The sequence below is a fragment of the Populus alba genome, chromosome 10 (assembly GCF_005239225.2).
Source record: "Populus alba chromosome 10, ASM523922v2, whole genome shotgun sequence".
Classification (NCBI taxonomy): Eukaryota; Viridiplantae; Streptophyta; class Magnoliopsida; order Malpighiales; family Salicaceae; genus Populus; species Populus alba.
The window spans coordinates 8,136,861-8,154,789 of NC_133293.1; the positions used below are offsets into that span (position 1 = coordinate 8,136,861).

The 17,929-nt window shown below is 32.6% G+C and overlaps 2 protein-coding genes across 2 annotated transcripts; both read left to right on the plus strand.

Annotated features, from left to right (window-relative positions):
- Positions 1-2,835: 2,835 nt before the first annotated feature.
- Positions 2,836-3,924, plus strand: LOC118048951 (probable glutathione S-transferase). Its single transcript, XM_035058801.2, has 2 exons — positions 2,836-3,213; positions 3,346-3,924. The coding sequence occupies exons 1-2, from the start codon at positions 2,902-2,904 to the stop codon at positions 3,700-3,702; spliced, it is 669 nt and encodes a 222-aa protein (XP_034914692.1). The 5' UTR covers positions 2,836-2,901; the 3' UTR covers positions 3,703-3,924.
- Positions 3,925-7,922: 3,998 nt separating this feature from the next.
- LOC118048950 (probable glutathione S-transferase) lies at positions 7,923-9,085 on the plus strand. The gene is made up of 2 exons (XM_035058800.2): positions 7,923-8,312; positions 8,582-9,085. Exons 1-2 carry the CDS (start codon positions 8,004-8,006, stop codon positions 8,930-8,932), a joined length of 660 nt encoding a protein of 219 aa, XP_034914691.1. The 5' UTR covers positions 7,923-8,003; the 3' UTR covers positions 8,933-9,085.
- Positions 9,086-17,929: the final 8,844 nt, after the last annotated feature.

Sequence of the window (17,929 nt, forward strand, 5' to 3'; positions counted from 1 at the left end):
CCCTGATTTGGCCAAAAATCTGCAGCAGAGGTGCGCCTGTTCTGCCACTGATTTTGCCTCCAATCTGCAGCGGAGTGACCTCTGTTTGGGGCCTGAAATCGGTTGGTGTTTGAGCGCCAATTACCTCTAGAACGTCCCCTGTTTCGGCTGTGATTAGTCATGGCATAATAAGCAGAATTCGGAGGTGTTGGCAGCAATGGTGGCTGCTGCGGCAGAGAAGAAGAAGACAGCAGTGATGAAGAGGATGAACTGACAGCCATGGAGTGAAAAGAGTTCTTGTGCAGAAACTCATGGGTAAGGAGATGGCTATGAAGATCAGCATACGATAGCGGTTCAGCCTTGGTTATGAGACTAGTTACCAAGTCTTTGAACTCACCGCGAAGTCCACGAAACACATAGAGATTGAAATCTTCAAGGGACATTGGGCGACCAGCAGCAGCCAATTCGTCAAATAACGATTTGGCTTGCTGCATATACATACTAACCGATGCATCACCTTGCCGAAGGTCTTGAAAGGAGCCATGTAGTTGCATGATCCGAGAATTAGATGGAGAGGCAAGTGCCTTCTCAAGCGTGTGCCAAACACAATGTGAAGTAGAACAATCGACGACAAGATGCAGCACATCCACGGAAAGAGAGGAGAGAAGAGCACTCAAAATAAGTTGATCTTGTTGCTTCCAACGAAGAAAAGAGGGGCTGATGGCAGAAGAAGAATCAGCCGAAGCATCAATCATATGAGATGGAGGACACGGCAAGGAGCCGTCAACAAACTGAAAAACACCTTGACCAAGGAGATATGGCTTCATCTGCATTCTCCAATAAAGATAGTTGGTGTTCGTAAGTTTCAACGACACAACATGGTGGGTGTTTGATAGAGGAACCATTGGAGATTGTGTTCCCATAAGAGGCCGAGGAACGGCAGAGCCGGCAGCAGGAAGAGGGCTGGCCGGTGATGATGCATCACCGGTGGAGGGAGAGGTTGGAGCAACGGCAGCAGGAGGAGAGTCCATGGGGGAGAAAATTAGGGCCGGCTGCAAAGAGAGAAAATATTAGGAGGCTCTGATACCAAGTTGAGAATAATTAGGAGGCTTAACCTAATAGGTTAGCCAACCCTTTCTATATATATGAGTAGGGCAATATACAATAGTAAAGGTGGAGATTACCACATAAGAATATGACTACAATATTTCCTATATAATTACATTCTATAATACACATTAAAATAATTTAAAAACACTAAAAATATATTAATTTAAAATTAATAAAAAAATATAAAAACTTTTTTAAATTTTTAAAAAACACTTTTAAAATATAAAAACAAACATACCACAAAAATAACTGATTTCGCAGTGCAACCCAGTAAAAAAAATCCCAGTGCTTGTTAATGATGGAAAACCATTAGCGGAGTCTACGGTGATTCTTGAGTGCATTGATGATACATACATGGCCAGAAAATCCTCTGCTGGGGAAGGATCCTTGTGACTTATGAGAGATCCCTTGCTCGAAAAGGTAAGTACTTTTCCTTTGGGCTATTCAGAATGTAACTTACTAAGCATTCATTTTCTTGAGAAGAGAGAACTTGGCCTAATTTATTGAGTAGAATGGTCTAAATTAGGAGTGATAATTTTATGTTTAGTTTTTACCCAGAAAAATAATTAAATTAAAGTTGATTTAAATTGATCAGTTTTGATTTGATTTAGTTATTTTATATTAAAAAATCAAAACTTAACCGATCGATTTCAATTCTGGTATAATTATGTTTGGTTTAATTATTTTATATTAAAAATTAAAAACTATATTGATTTTTGTGGGTTTTTTTTTTAACTTTCTAATAGACTTGATTTCGGGTTTTTTTTATCTTTTTTGTTTTGTTTTGTTTTTCAGTTTTAGGGTTATGAAACTGAAATTGAAATCGAACTAAACCGAATTTTTTTTTTAATATTTTAGTTAGTTTAATCTATTTTTTATTTATTATTTTTTTTTTTAGTTTAATTAATTTTCAATTTTTTTTCTCATTCTTAATCTGGTTTATTTAAACTTGAACCTTAGTTCTTTGTACATGTACAATTGAGAAAAAGGTACATATAAATTTATTTTTTTAAAAAATAAATCACCATCATAATTATATATATTTTTTCAAAGTTTTACAATAATAGTTGTACAAGAAGAATTGATTACAAAAATATTAAAATAATTTAATTTTTTAAAGAAAACTAAAAAAGAAAGAAAATAAAAACCACTCGAGTGGCTATATATTTTTAATATTATGTTAAAATATAATAAAATATTTTTTTATTTTTAAAATTTTTTTTAATATTATGTTAAAATAATATAAAAAATAAAAAAATAATAATTTAAAATGGAAAAAACATGATTTTAGTATTGATATCATCATGCATGACGACTATCATGTAGCAACATCCAGAAGATGATGTATAGTCAACATCAATAACATCGAGTATGTTCCGGGAAATTGCGACACATTCACTGCTGGACATGGTTTTAATTAATATTTTATTTCTTATCTTGGTAGTTATGTCTCTTTCCACACATAATTAAAAAGCATAGAGAGAGAGAGAGAAATCCAAACTTTTTTTCTCAGAAAAAATATAATTGAACTTAAAACATGATTAAACTTGAGCATAAAGAAAAGAGAAGAGAAATAGAATATATTTAATTTAATTAGATCATGTTTTAGCATCTTCAATCTCTGATTTTGGCGAATAGATTATATAAATACATAAAATATGATCACGTAAGCAAATACATCAATATGGAATAGAAAAACTCCTTCAAAGGCGAAGTTAATGAATTGCTGCCCAAGCAAGACTCTTCCGTTGAATTAACACTATAAAGGAGCGTGGAAGGTAACGATGAAGAATCACCACAAACCTCTCAGTCATGGCGGAAAGAGTGAAGCTGCTTGGAGCATTGCCCAGCCCATTTGTTTACCGAGTGATTTGGGCACTAAAACTAAAGGCTATTCCATACGAGTTTATAGAAGAAGATCTCACCAACAAAAGTCCGCTGCTCCTCAAGTATAACCCTGTTCACAAGAAGATCCCAGTGCTTCTCCATGGCGATAAGCCAGTTTGCGAGTCCATGATCATTGTCGAATACATCGATGAGATGTGGCCCCAAAATCCATTGCTGCCAAATGACCCCTCCGAGAGAGCTCTGGCTCGTTTCTGGGTCAAATTTGCCGAAGATAAGGTACAGCGTGCAGACATTATTGTACATTTCATGATTCATACAATGCTATAAAACTGGACTTGTTAAGCTTAATTTTCTTTGGTACTCCATTTAGTTTCTAGTGATTAATGTCATGGTTGATTCTGGCTTCAGGGTTCATCAGTGTGGAGACTGTTTCGTGCTAAAGGGGAAGAGCTTGAGAAGACAACGAAGGAAACCCTGGAAATGTTGCAGAACGTTGAAGAACACGGGTTGGGGGAGAAGAAGTTTTTTGGTGGAGACAGTATAGGGATGGCAGATATAGCCTTTGGCTCTGTTGTTTACTGGTTGGAAGTCATTGAAGAAGTAGTAGGGGAAGGAGTAATATTTGAAGCCCACAAGTTTCCTCGCCTGCATGCCTGGATTCAAAACTTCAAGCAAGCGCCTGTAATTAAAGAAAACCTTCCAGATAGGGACTGGATGGTTACCTTCTTTAAGCGTCGCAGAGAAGCAATGGCTGCATCTGCCTGATCGCGGCGGCGATACAGATAATAACGGGATCTGTGCGGCGTTTTTCAGTGTTCACGGCCTCTTGTTTCGTGTCTAGTCTGTCTCTTTATTGTATTCGTGTCGTCTTTTCAGCTGTTCGTTGTGATAGGCCTAGGCCCGTCTTCAATTCCTGTGGACTCGTTATGTGTTCCCTTCCATGAGTGAAGGAAGTACTAAAAGGAATAAAAGAACTCGTTAACCAAACTCTATTTCTTAGAATGGAGATTTACAAATCAAAAGGAGAAGGATAAGGTATAAAAATATAAAATAAAATAAAATATTAAGGGGTAAAATTAAAAAATAAATCTAAAACAAATAAAAAGGAATCACAATAATGAAGGCTATAATTAAAGTAAGATGAAAATAGTGTATTACTCCTAATTTTAGCTGCATATTTTCCAAGGGAAAAATAAAAGAGAAAATAATGGGGAATCCAACACCAATATGGATGACACGCGTCCCTCTAGTGGATATGCCTCAACATTATCCTTTAGAAGAGATACTGTTCGGCCTTTTTTGACAGCTGGAAGACGTTAGATGCGCCATCTAAAAGGTGTAAGTGTCTTCTATACATTAATAGGTACGTTGCGTGTACTTGTAATTTTTCTCTATTTTTTAATTTAATTTATATAAATACCTAAATGTTTCTAACCCCACATGATATTAACTAAAAAACGATAACAAAAGAATTAAAAAACCCCTCATTCTTAGTTATATTTTTTTTTATTCAAATGATATTTTTGTAATTACACTATGCTCAGAAGAAGAAAATTTTGAATACACCCATGTCCTAACGGTTAAGCAAATTCAATTTTTAAAGTTATTTTAGATATTATTCTATGTAAATAAAAGGATGAAAGTTTTTTAATCTCCATTCAATCTTGCAAATGTATCCGTGAAAAATATCATATTACCATTGAAAGCATTACCCTTGAAAGCATGCTATAAAACTCTTTAATTATTAAACAGAAAATGGTAATCTTATTATAGAAATCCATGGAGAAATATGAGTGTATACACGGTTCAAAGAATGTGTTTTTTTAGTATTTATTTTAATAGTAAAAAAAATCCCAGTGCTTGTTAATAAAAAAAAATTAAATTTTTTTTAAAATATTTTTAAAATATAAAAATAAACAGTGGGGAACTCAAATACAAGCAGTACTTTTATCAGCTTATGTCCCATTTAAAATTGAGATTGATTCTCTCTTTTTTTTTTTATTTACGTAAGTGTCCGGGTCAGCTTGCACGCACCACGACTAATCTCACGGCTCACTGAACATCCTGCAAACCCAGTGAACATGTAAGGTACCGCGGAGGTGACAGGCGTGCACAATGAGGTTTGAACCCAGGATGCAGAGAAAGAGAACAAGTCTCTTCAACCGTTGGGCCAAGAGCTAGTGTACAAAATTGAAATTGATTCTTGAGTGCATTGATGATGCATGGCCAGAAAATCCTCTCCATGGATATATCACTTGAGTGGTGATATATTTTATTATGATATATATCATAATAAAAGTAAACTTATTGATACCTTTCTTAGAATGAAAATCTTGTCAAGCATGTATTTTGCTATTTTTTTTTTTTTTTTTTTTAAAATGTATTGCCATTGAAGATGAACTCAGGTGCAGGCATTACTTTTATTAACTTATATCCTGTTTGTAATTGAGATTGAATTTGTTTTTTATTAAAGTTTTTAAAACAATTTACTTTAAATTGATTTTTTAATGTTTTTGAATTATTTTTATATGTTGATATAAAAAATAATTTTTTAGAAATAGAAAAATATTATTTTAATATATTTTTAAATAAAAAATACTTTAAAAAATAATATTGACACATTATAAAATAACACTTGGCATCTTTTTTTTTCGTATGTGGAGGAGCTAATAAATAATACTCTGCGGACCTCGAGAACCATAGAAGAGCAGGGGCTAGGAGTATTAAGACAGCTAATGGCAAAACGAATCCACCAGACTCCGAGCCGAAAATCATGTGTATATTAATGCAAAAAGATGGTGCAGCAGTATTCTAGGAAAACAATTGCAAATCATTCTATATATTAACTTACTAATGGAAATTTCATACATTAGCAGCTACGGGCGAGATTATTGCCGTGAAGTTTGTTCAAATTGATATTTTTAAAAATATTTAAAAATATATATTAATATAATATATATGTTTTAGTTTTTAAACATTAATTTTTAATATTAATACATCAAAATTATCTAAAATTATAAAAAAATAATTTAAAACAAAAATAAATTTCAAAAATATTTTTTAAACATAAAAATAAACACACTTTTCCTCACTTGCATGCATGTATGAAGTTTTAAAAATTTTGCTTTAAAATATAGTTAATATACACATTAAAGATAAAATTAAAAATGAGATCTATTTACTTTTAAGTTAAAAAGATAGAATTTATTCTCCAAAAAGTTTATTTTACCATAAAACATCAACTTCCAAGTTACGAGTGAATGAAAAAATAATTTTAAATAACCTTTAATTATCGTATTTTGTTATCTCAAAAACTCTTAATCTCATTTGAAAGATCACAAGATTTTATGGGAACATATACAGTAAAAAGTTAAAAGAGTTAAACATAGCATTTACATTTGGTTCAGATTACCAGTTAAAAATTCTGGTTCTTTTTATGTTTTAAATAAAAATTTAAAAAATTTATATTTTTTTTGTTTCAAATTATTTTTTTAAATAATTTTAGATTTTTTTAATATATTAATATTAAAAATAAATTTTAAAAAATAAAAAATATATTATTTTAATATATTTCTAAATAAAAATACTGTAAAAAACAAACACTGAAATACTAAACAGAATCAACGGTTAAATCAACGGTTCATTTTGGTAAATTAAGATTGTTTCAACAGTCAATAGATACTTAGCAGAAGGTTAACAAAAGAAAAAGGGCAGTCAATGGAGGAATAGTTCATTTCTCTGCTTTTCCAAATTTTTAAATAATTAATATCTTGACAATGATGCAAGATCTTGGAGCAGGGCATCGAAATTTCTACGAAAATCACACGGGCTCATAAGTGACGTGTCCACAACTCCATATCCCCCACCTAATCCGGAGACAAGACATGCATGTTTATGTTCAAAGTCAAAGCGGCCGTTTGGGATTGAAGTGTGACCTGCTTTTCGAAAAAATTCAAACTTTTTTTTTTTTTTTTTTTTGCTAAAATTGAGTTCGGTTTGTACTTTCTGGATCGTTTTGATGTGCTGATATCAAAAATAATTTTTTAAAAAATAAAAAAAATATTATTGGCATGCTTTTCGGCACGAAAAGCTATTTGAAAAGCAACAGCTACCACACTCCCAAACACCCTCAAAATCCACAGCTTGTAAGTTTCTATCAGATGTGGGGAGTGAGTTTGAATTGCAGGAAACGTTGTTATTTAAAGTATTTTTTTATTTAAAAAAATATTTTAATTTTTTTTAATATCTACACATTAAAATAATTTAAAAATATAAAAAAAATTAATTTAAAATAAAAATAAATAAATTTTAATAAAAAAGAAATTGAAACCTACCCTTAAACATCTTGTAGATTTCTTGCACAGAAAATAAACTGCATACCGTTAAAAAAAAAAAAAAAACCCAAGTGGCGTGGCATGAATTCAATGATATAGCATTCTTCATTCAAAACTCTGTTGTTGCGGTCGTTTTAATTTCCTGCATGGGTATATATATATATATGCTTTCTGCCCTGATCTTCTGAGCCTGCCTCCCGCGCAGGGTTATTTATATTAAGAAAGCAACAATTCGACCCTGAACAAATAATTGAAGACCAAAGATGAAAGACCCACAATGTTTTCAATTGTGAAAACAAATTCAAACCAAAATCCTACTTGGATTCCTCCACTGTAATAGATCAAGATTTGTTTTTGTTACCTTCACTAAACCAGACAGAGAGTGTAGCAGTCATGATTTGGTGAAGAGTATTTATCAAGATATTCGTTATAGATTGTACAAATCTGGGATGTTAACCCGATATCTCTGATAGTCATGATTTTTCTGCTATTTTTAGGCAACGGCTGTTGTAATTTGTTTTCATTAATGCTGATCCATGCTTTCTTGCAGGGTGAGCTCTCTTGTTTCTTTATAGTAAACTAGTCTATAAAATTGTGCGGCAAGTCAAGTCAACACTAGTAAAATAATGTTTTGAGTCCGATTTTCCAACTGAAACTTCATGCCCAAGCGAAAAGTAACTATAAAGTGGGTTTCCATAGCAGAAGACCTTGCATCCTGACCTCATCAAAACAATGGCAGAAGTGAAGCTATATGGCTTCTGGCCGAGCCCTTTTAGTCACAGAGTCATATGGGCCCTGAAATTAAAAGGTGTGGAGTATGAATACATAGAAGAAGACCTTTCTAACAAGAGTGAATCGCTCTTGAAGTACAACCCAGTTTACAAGAAGATCCCAGTTCTTGTTCATGGTGGCAAATCAATTGCGGAGTCTCTTGTTATCCTTGAATACATCGAAGAAACATGGCCTGAAAATCCATTGCTCCCCAAAGACCCTTATGAGAGAGCCATGGCTCGGTTCTGGATCCAGTATGGAGTTACCAAGGTGAGGGTGTCGATCTAGTTACAGGTCTCATCGTCTCTTTTTCATTCAACTGTTTCTGGTTCCTGAAATCTTTTAGTTTGATCTGGTACTTGGTAGGTTGCAGTCCTAAGGAAAGAGAAACTGATTCCAAGATTTCAATTTAGTCCTAGTAATTGATTGATTGGATTGATTTCTCTTCACTAGCTTTCTTAAGAACTTTTAAACTTTTATTATTCGATTTTTTTTGTTTTATTATATTCAAGAAATAATCAAACTCTTTGGGTATTTAGGGTGCTGCCTTTCGTGCATTTTGCCACGGTAGCGGAGAAGAGCTCGAGAAGGCAGCAAAAGAACTGGCGGAGTGGCTGAAAATCTTGGAGGAGCAAGGTCTTGGAGATAAGAAGTTTTTTGGCGGTGAAAGTATAAATCTCGTCGACATCTCATATGGAGTGTTGGGTTATTGGTTTGCAGCCGTGGAAGAAGCAAAAGGTGTGAAAGTGTTGGAACCAAGCACTTTGCCTCGGTTGCACGCCTGGGCTAAGAATTTCGTCGAACTTCCGGTGGTTAAAGAAAACATCCCTGCCTACGATGAGATGCTGGCCTATAGGACTGACTCCATGAAGAAACTGGCCAAGAACTAGCCTTTATAATGCTTCTGAATCCCAATTCCATGCTTGTCTTGTCTCATCTTTCTTCTTCATGTATGGTTTCTGTTTCGTGTGTGTGCGTGTGGAAACCTTGTATTTCTCGTTGACATGCTAATAATAATGGTGATGTAGTTGTTGCTGTTCAAATATTTTAGGTGGCTGGTGTTATGTTGATCTGTTTATTTGTAACTACATTTATGAAGTTTGCTTTGATGTGGGTGGTTTTATTTTAGTTTTACGTTACTTGTAAATATAGCCAATTCTTGGTTTTCAATTCAATAAAATTACTTCTCCGAATACTTATCCTTCATAAATGTTACTTTGATTTAACATTTGATATCAGAACCTATCACTAGACCTGATTGAAATACAAGAAGCAATAAATTTTTAAAGTGTGTCGTAATGAGTACATGGCATCAACAAGCAACAACTTTGTACAACCAGCGATTCCAAAATTTGATGGGCATTATGAACATTGGGCTATGCTCATGGAGAACTTTATGAGATCGAAGGAGTTTTGGAACTTGTGGAGCATGGTATTCCTACAACAACCGTAGGAGTAGTGCTCATAGATGAACAACAGAAGGCCATTGAAGATCTGACATTAAAGAACTTGAAGGCAAAGAATTATTTCTTTTAAGCAATTGATCGCTCCATTCTGGAGACCATCCTGAACAAAGACACAACAAAGAATATTTGGGAATCATTAAAACAGAAATATCAAGGTACCACACGAGTCAAACGTGCATAACTACATGCTTTTCGGAAGGAGTTTGAAGTTCTTCACATGAAGGTAGGAGAAACAGTGAATAAATATTTTGCTCGAACCCTTACCATAGCCAATAAGATGTAGGCAAATGGTGAGACCTTGGGAGATGTTGCTATCATTGAGAAAATTTTAAGATCCTTGACTCTTAAATTTAACTATGTGGTGTGTTCTATTGAGGAATCTAAGGATATAGATACTCTCACCATTGATGAGTTATAAAGTAGCTTGCTTATACATGAACAACGCATGAGCTCTCATTTTGAAGAAAAACAAGCTCTGCAAGTTATTCATGAAAGTCCACCTGGAGGAAAGGTCAAGGTTGTGGAAGCTTTAGAGGAAGAGGACGAGGGAGACAAAACTTTGACAAAGCCACCGTGGAGTGCTATTACTATCATAAGCTAGGACATTTTCAATATGAATGTCCTAAGCTAAAGAAGGAGGCTAACTATATGAAAGCTGATGAGGTGTTTCTGATGGCTTATGTAAATTGTCAAAATGCTAACTGAAAGAGAGTGTGGTTTCTTGATTCAGGATGTAGTCATCATATGTGGGGGAAAAAAAGAAATTTTCTCTGATCTTGATACAAATTTTAGAGAATCTATGAAGCTAGGAAACAATTCAAGCATGGTAGTGATAGGAAAAGGCAACATAAAGCTTCTTGTAAATGGGATTGTTTAGATTATCATTGGGGTATTTTATGTACCTGATCTAAAAAACAATTTATTAAGTATTGGACAGTTACAAGAAAAAAAACTTTCCATTTTCATTCAACATGGAAAGCTGAAGATCTATCATCATGAACATGGCTTGATCATAGAGACTGTGATGTCTTCAAATCAAGGTTATCAATTCTGTTTTGGTAAGTGTTTTGTTTTTTTAATTGGAATGGAATGTTTCAGTTTCGAAATGTTTCGGCGTGCCGTTTCGGGTGTGTACAATTCATATATATATATATATATATTCAACAAACATAATTCAAATTCAAGATAAATTAATTATAAATTATGCAATACAAACACAATGCCAAATAAATATAATTTCAAAATTTAAAATATTTCTAAATAGTCAAGATTAAATAGATCTTTAACTTAAAGTAATTCAACTTAAACAAAATATCAAAATATTATGAAAGTAAAATGTTTTAACAAAAATATTTTAAATATAAAGTTAGGTCAATGTTATCAAGGCTAATGTAATCTAAAGCATCCCTTGTTTTGCTCAAATTCCTACAAAGTATAAACATGAAAAAAACAACATGAATATAAACCATATATATTAGTGATAAATCTAATTTTAAAAAATTAATATCATTGTTAATGAAAATAGTAATAATAATTTTCAATGTTATTATTAATATTATTGTTATTGAAAATAGTAATGAAAAAAGAGCTTTTTATAATTAGGTGGTTTAATTAATTAAATTGAACAAGGTTCAATTTGATTCAATTGCTTTTCAAGAGTGGAACGGAATGTGGAATGAAACCAGAACGTTCCGGGCGGAATTTAACCGAAAAATACGGAACAGACCGAGATTTAAAATGAAATGAAATTTGTTCCGTTTTTTAAATTGATATGGAATGTTTCGGCCATTCCGAGCGAAATGAAACAGAATTGACAACCTTGCTTCAAATAGAATGTTTATGTTGCTTGCTGGATCTCAGCCACAAGAGTCCACCTGTTTCAACACAATCACAGAAGATTCAACGCAACTTTGGCATTGACGATATGGATATTTGGGATTCACAGGTTTAAAAAAACTTCAACATAAGAAAATGGTACATGGTTTACCACGATTAAAGACTTCTACAAAGTCGTGCAGAGATTGTTTGATGGGTAAACAACATAGAGATTCATTTCCACAGAAAAGCATATGAAGAGCTTCTCATATTCTTCAACTGGTGCATGCTGATATTTGTGAGCCCATCAAACCTATCTTAAACAACAAGAAAAGGTATATGATTACCTTTATTAATGATTTTAGTCATAAGGCGTGGATTTACTTCTTGACTGAAAAATCAGAAGCTTTTTTTAGTTTCAAAAACTTTAAGAGTTTGGTTGAAAAGGCAACAGGTTCAAACATAATTAGTCTATGTACTGATTGTGGAGGTGAATTCACATCAAATGAGTTCACCAAATTTTATCGTGAAAATGGCATACATAGACAGTTGACGACTACATATACTCCACAGCAGAACGGAGTTATGAAAAGAAAGAACAAGACCATTATGAATATGGTTCGTAGCATGCTGTCAGAAAAGAAAGTGCCAAAGATGTTCTGGCCTGAAGCAGTCAATTGGGTTATACATATTCTGAATCGGAGTCCAACTTTTGTAGTAGAAGATAAGACTCTAGAAGAAGTATGAAGTGGATTTAAACCTTCAGTTGAGTATTTTAAGGTTTTTGGATGTCTTTCTCATGTTTATATCTCTGATAATAACAAAACGAAGTTAGATAACAAAAGTAAGGGTTGTGTATTACTTGGAGATAGTACAGAATCAAAGGCATACAAATTATATGATTTAATATCTCAAAGGATCATAGTGATCGGAGATGTTGCATTTAAAGAAGATAAGAGTTGGGATTGAGATAAGAGTCATGAAGGAGCAATTAACACTGACTTGGAATGGGGTGATAGTGAAGACAAAACAACCATAATTGATGTCAATGAAGAAGATAGTGCTGCTGGCAATGCTTCTGATCCTACATATGAAGGGAATGATGAAGACAATGTTGCTGCTCCTACAGATGAATGAATATAAGATTTTTCTTCAAATGAATTAATTGAAGAAAACTCACCCGACTCCGATGTAGGAAGACACATGACACCTCCAGTTTGGATGAGAGATTATGTCACTGGAGAAAGTCTTTCTGATGATAAAGAAACAATAAACTTTGTACTTTGTTAACTAATGATTCATTTTATTATGAAGATGCAGTGAAATATAAAATATGGAGAAAAGCTATGTATTCAGATATAGAGGCAATCGAGAAGAATAATACATGGTTGTTGATGGAGTTACCGACTTGAGGAAAAGTGATTGAAGTAAATGGGTGTATAAAACTAAGCTCAACGAGAATGAAGAAATCGATAAACACAAGGCACGACTAGTAGCCAAAGGTTATACTCAGCAGCATGGAATAGACTACATTGAAGTATTTGCACCTGTGGCACAATTAGATACAATTCACTTGGTGGTTGCACTTACAGCTCAAAAAAAATGGACTATTTACCAGTTAAATGTAAAATCTGCATTCTTACATGATGAATTGAATGAGGAAGTCTTTATGAAACAACCTTGTGGATATATGAAAAAGGGTTGTGAGCAGATGGTGTACAAGTTGAAAAAGGATTTATATGGACTTAAACAAGCTCTATGAGCTTGGTATAGTCGTATAGTGTCTTATTTTGTGAAGGAGGGATTTGAAAGATGTTTATATGAACATACTTTGTTCATAAAAAACAAGGCAAAAGGTAAAATTCTGATTATAAGTCTATCTATTGATGATCTTATATTCACAAGGAATGATGAGTCTATGTTTGTTAAGTTTAAAAGTTTTATGATGCGTGAATTTGACATGACTGACCTTGGGAAGATGAGATTTTTTCTTGGTATTGAGGTGGTCCAAAGGACATATGGAATATTTATTAATAAAAAGAAGTATGCACTAGAGGTATTGAAGAGTTTTAAAATGGACAAAAACAATCCAGTCTATAATCCTATTGTTCCTAGATGTAAGCTTTTAAAAGATGAAGATGGAGTGAAGGTTGACAATACTTTCTACAAACAAGTTGTGGGAAGTTTGATGTACTTAACTGCTACTCGACCAGATGTGATGTTTGTCGTGAGTCTTATCAGTAGATACATGACAAATCCTACCGAGCTTCACTTGCAGGCTACTGAAAGAATCTTAAGATATTGAAAAGTACAATAGACTATGGTGTGTTTTACAAAAATGAAAAAGATAAGGAATTAACAGCCTACACAGACAGTGACCATGCTGGGGATTTAGAGGACAAGAAAAGCACATCAAGTTATGTTTTTAAAAAAAGTTCAGAAGTTGTGTCTTGGTCTTTAAGGAAGCAACCAATGGTGACTTTATCCACCATCGAAGCCACATTCATTGCAACAGCCTCTTGTGCTTGGCAAGTAGTATGGCTAAGAAGAATTTTTTAAAAGCTCAAACATATTCAAAGTAAGTCTACTATTGTTTATTATGATAACAATTCAACAATTAAGCTTTTCAAAAATCCAGTAATGCATGGGCGTAGTAAACACATAGACGTTCGCTTTTATTTTCTCTGTGAGCTTACAAAAGTAGGCATTGTAAAGATGATTCATTATGGTACTCAAGATCAAATAGCAGATGTGATGACTAAGCCACTAAAACTAGATGTATTTTTGAAGTTGTGAGGATTGATGGGAGTGTGTCCAGAATTAGATATAAACTAATTGCTAGCAACAATCAGTTTAAGGGAGAATGTTAAGTTGTCAGTTATTTCTAATTAATATTTTGTTAAATCCCTATTGATTAGGGAGTGTATTTTATCAACATAAATGAAAGGATTGATTGATGAGTTTAAGTATTGAAATTGAAAGGACAAAGAGAGGGCTAAACTTAGAAAAGAGATGTTGGTGCAGTCCAAACTGGAACACTGTTTGATAGTTGGGTCATATCTCGAGTTCTAGATGTCCAAATGGTCTTAATTTTTTAGACAGATTCGGTAAGATATAGGCCTACAACTTTCATGTGGAGTTTAAGATTTAAAAAGACCGTTTTCAAATCCAAATTATAGCAATAACGGAGAAGTCCGAATCTGTCCTACAGCCTAGACATTGTTCAGTGTTCAGTCCATATCTTGAGTTCTAGAAGTCCAAAAGACTTTAATTTTTTTTCCTGGAAAGATAAGACAATTTACTAGAACTTTCATGAGTACAGGTGGTTTCAATTCTGATGTTAGCAATGATGTTTTATTCAGATAAGAAGATAAGGATTTTCACCAAGTCAAGAGTTGGCCACCCCACTCAACAATTAGTCATCAAATCAATAGTTCTAAATTTTGGCCTATAAAAGGAGGCATTTGCCATGCATTTAAGGGCTTGGTTGTTTAGATCAAGAACTTACTCTTGCTCTTTCTCTTTATATTTTTTTTTAATTCTTAAGTTTTGCTTTCATTAATATATTGTTTATGCTTTTCATTTCCTTTTCTTTATTTAGTTAACTTGTATCTTATTTTTGTTATTATTTTGTTTATTTATGTTTCTCTTCTTTATTATGTTTAGCTAAGTTTATTATGTCAAGGTGAAAAGGTTACACTAATGGTGTAAGAATAAGTATAGTGTAAACTCAAAATGGACCTTAATGTTTAATATTAACATGTCTTATCTTTTTATCTTACTAATTCTTAATACCTTGCTTGGTAAATGGTTCATCTAGATTTGTGTTGTATAACACTTGGTACAATAAATGCTTGACACTCTCATAGCCTAACCGTATGGTATAACCTACATCTGTGCTATGACAGGAACTTGATTTGTTGTTAACATAAGTTAGCATCATGAATTCCTGACAATATTTAAAAGTTTGGTGTTACTTAAATAAAATAATTAATATGATCATCTTAACAATTTATAATGAGCTCTGAATGACAAATCATCCGATTGAAACCTCCTTTGTATCTGGTTTCCAGTTGAATAATAAGAGTTTATACTATACTTATTTGAAATACCATTAGTAGATCTTCTAACCTTGACACTTGTTTTTATCATTGTTTAATTCTCACATTGATCTTCCATCTCAAAATTCTCATCAACTTCTTCTTCTTCTTCATTATTATTATTATTATTATTATTATTATTATTATTATATTACCATTACCATTATTACTACTATTACTATTACTATTACTATTACTATTATTGTTGTTGTATTATTGCTATTTATAATTTATACAATTAACCTCCCTGTGGTTCGACTCCGGTCTTGCCGGGTTATTTATTATTTTGACACTTCTGCACTTGGAAATACATCAATTTTTTGGTCGTGTCATATAGTGAAGGGTTTGGTCCAGGTCATTAATGTTGCATTTGACAAGATTTGAGCAACCTATGAAAGGTATGATTTAGGCATCAAAGTAGGCTTGTTAAGAATTTGTATCAGGTATAATTTGGTTCATATTAATGTGTATAAGTTTGGGCCGCATGGAATCCAAAGTTGGCTTGGATTAATTAGAGTGTTGAGATCTTTTTTCTACAATGATCTATCAAATATCCTAGCTAACTTAGGATGCATGGGTGACGGTTACTTATTTATTTGTGAGAGGAAGTTTCCTAATGCTAAAATGAGAAACAAAGAAATGGCAAAGGCTGATTTGAAGAGGAATTATTGTTTTTTCATATTGGGCAAGGATTTCATACCTAGCACGGAAAGAGAAAGGCGACAACATATGAGAATTATTTCCCATCATATATTTGTCCTTTAAATGCAAGGAATCCTTCATTAACATAGAGTATAAGGGAAGGCTATAATAAAAGAACTTTCCTTTTTGTTTTCTTCCTTTCTTTTACAAGATTTTCTTATTCAAAATGGAGATTCCTTTCTAGTTTTTAGAGTATACTTTCAGCTAAATAAAGGAAGAAACTTCAACATTCAAGACAACATCTTTCAAGTAAGAAAAAAAAGATTAATGGACGAACAAATGGACACTTTTTCTTCTACAAGTTTTAGATTTGACTATAAAAGATCTAAAGCAAGGATATACGATATTGGAGATGTTTTGATAACTTGTATTGTTCTGAATATTTCTTAAGGTTTGTTTTTTGTTTTAATTAATCTACGAGGTAATTATATTTCAGGTATATGGCTTTTATTTCTGTTGGGTTTGTTTTGGCCCAAAATCAATTTTTGGGCTTATTTTATGTATTAGACTTGTGGTTAGCCGAGTTTTAGTTAAGGCAAATTGGTTTGCAACCCAATAGGGGACAATTATGGTTATTATCTTGGGACTATATTATATTTTGTTTTACATCGAATTTGGTAGGCTTTAAATATTAATGAAATTTAATTTTGTTTGAACAAACTTCTTCTTTTTTGTTGGGACAAAGAGTAAATTAGACTTATCAAGGTATAATTGATATTGTGGCATCATTCACAATCATCCAATATCTCTGGTTCTTAGTTACAAGTTAACTTTGGGCAAAGGTTCAACCAAACCTGATTACTCGACTTGTTTATGGAAGTTATCATCTTTATTATGGATTGCCTCACTATATGATCACGAAGTTCACATCATCGGAGCCCAACCACGCCTCCTTTGGGAATACGGGCCACACTAACACAAAGAGAATGATGCGCTGCTCCAAACACTATTGTGAACAACTGATTTTTATAATTGGACGACCCTACATGCGCCTCTAAAATGGTGCGGGGGCCTTCATGCGCATCAACAATTTTTTTAAAAAAATATTTAACTTTGTAAAATTACCAGACAACCTTTAGGTCAACCATAAAATAACAAAACAATCGTAAGTAAAAGTCATTCCTCTATGCTCTAAAAATTTGTGTGGAACAATTTATTCTTAATCAATCTTGTAATACATAATTTATTCCCATGAAAAGATGATTTTACCAAAAATTGCAAGTTTTTTTATTTATTTAAATTTTAGAAGGAAAAAAGCGTTATCTCACTTTTCTATTAAACAATAAAATATATCTTGGATCATAGTGTTTTACTTAAGGTTTTTGGTTTTTTTTTTTAATATAATTTGTACTTTCTTCTAAAATAAAAGTTATTAATTCATAATTATTTTAATTTTTTTATGTCGAGTAAAACACCTTTTCCCTCTTTTAAAATAACAAGGTATTCTTGTGAAAACCCACTAAATTATAATATGAGTAAAATAAATAAAGTATTGAATAAATTAAATAAAAAGATTTTAAGTATTGTAATTGGATACAATAGAATAAAATATAAGATGTTATGGTGTGAATTAAGTAAAAGAAGAGTTGAGTGACAAAAATAGAAATAAGAAGAAATGAGGGCCAATGTGTAAATTGGTAAAAGTTAGACTATAAATGCTTCATCTTTTTCTCTTTTAGCCGTGAGTTTGAAACAAAGAGAGGGGGAAGAATTGTGTGATTTTCTACTTAAATGCTCATTGATTTCACTAATTAAAGTGAGTAATTAGAGTGATTAACTTAATTAAACATCAAGAGGAGGTTGA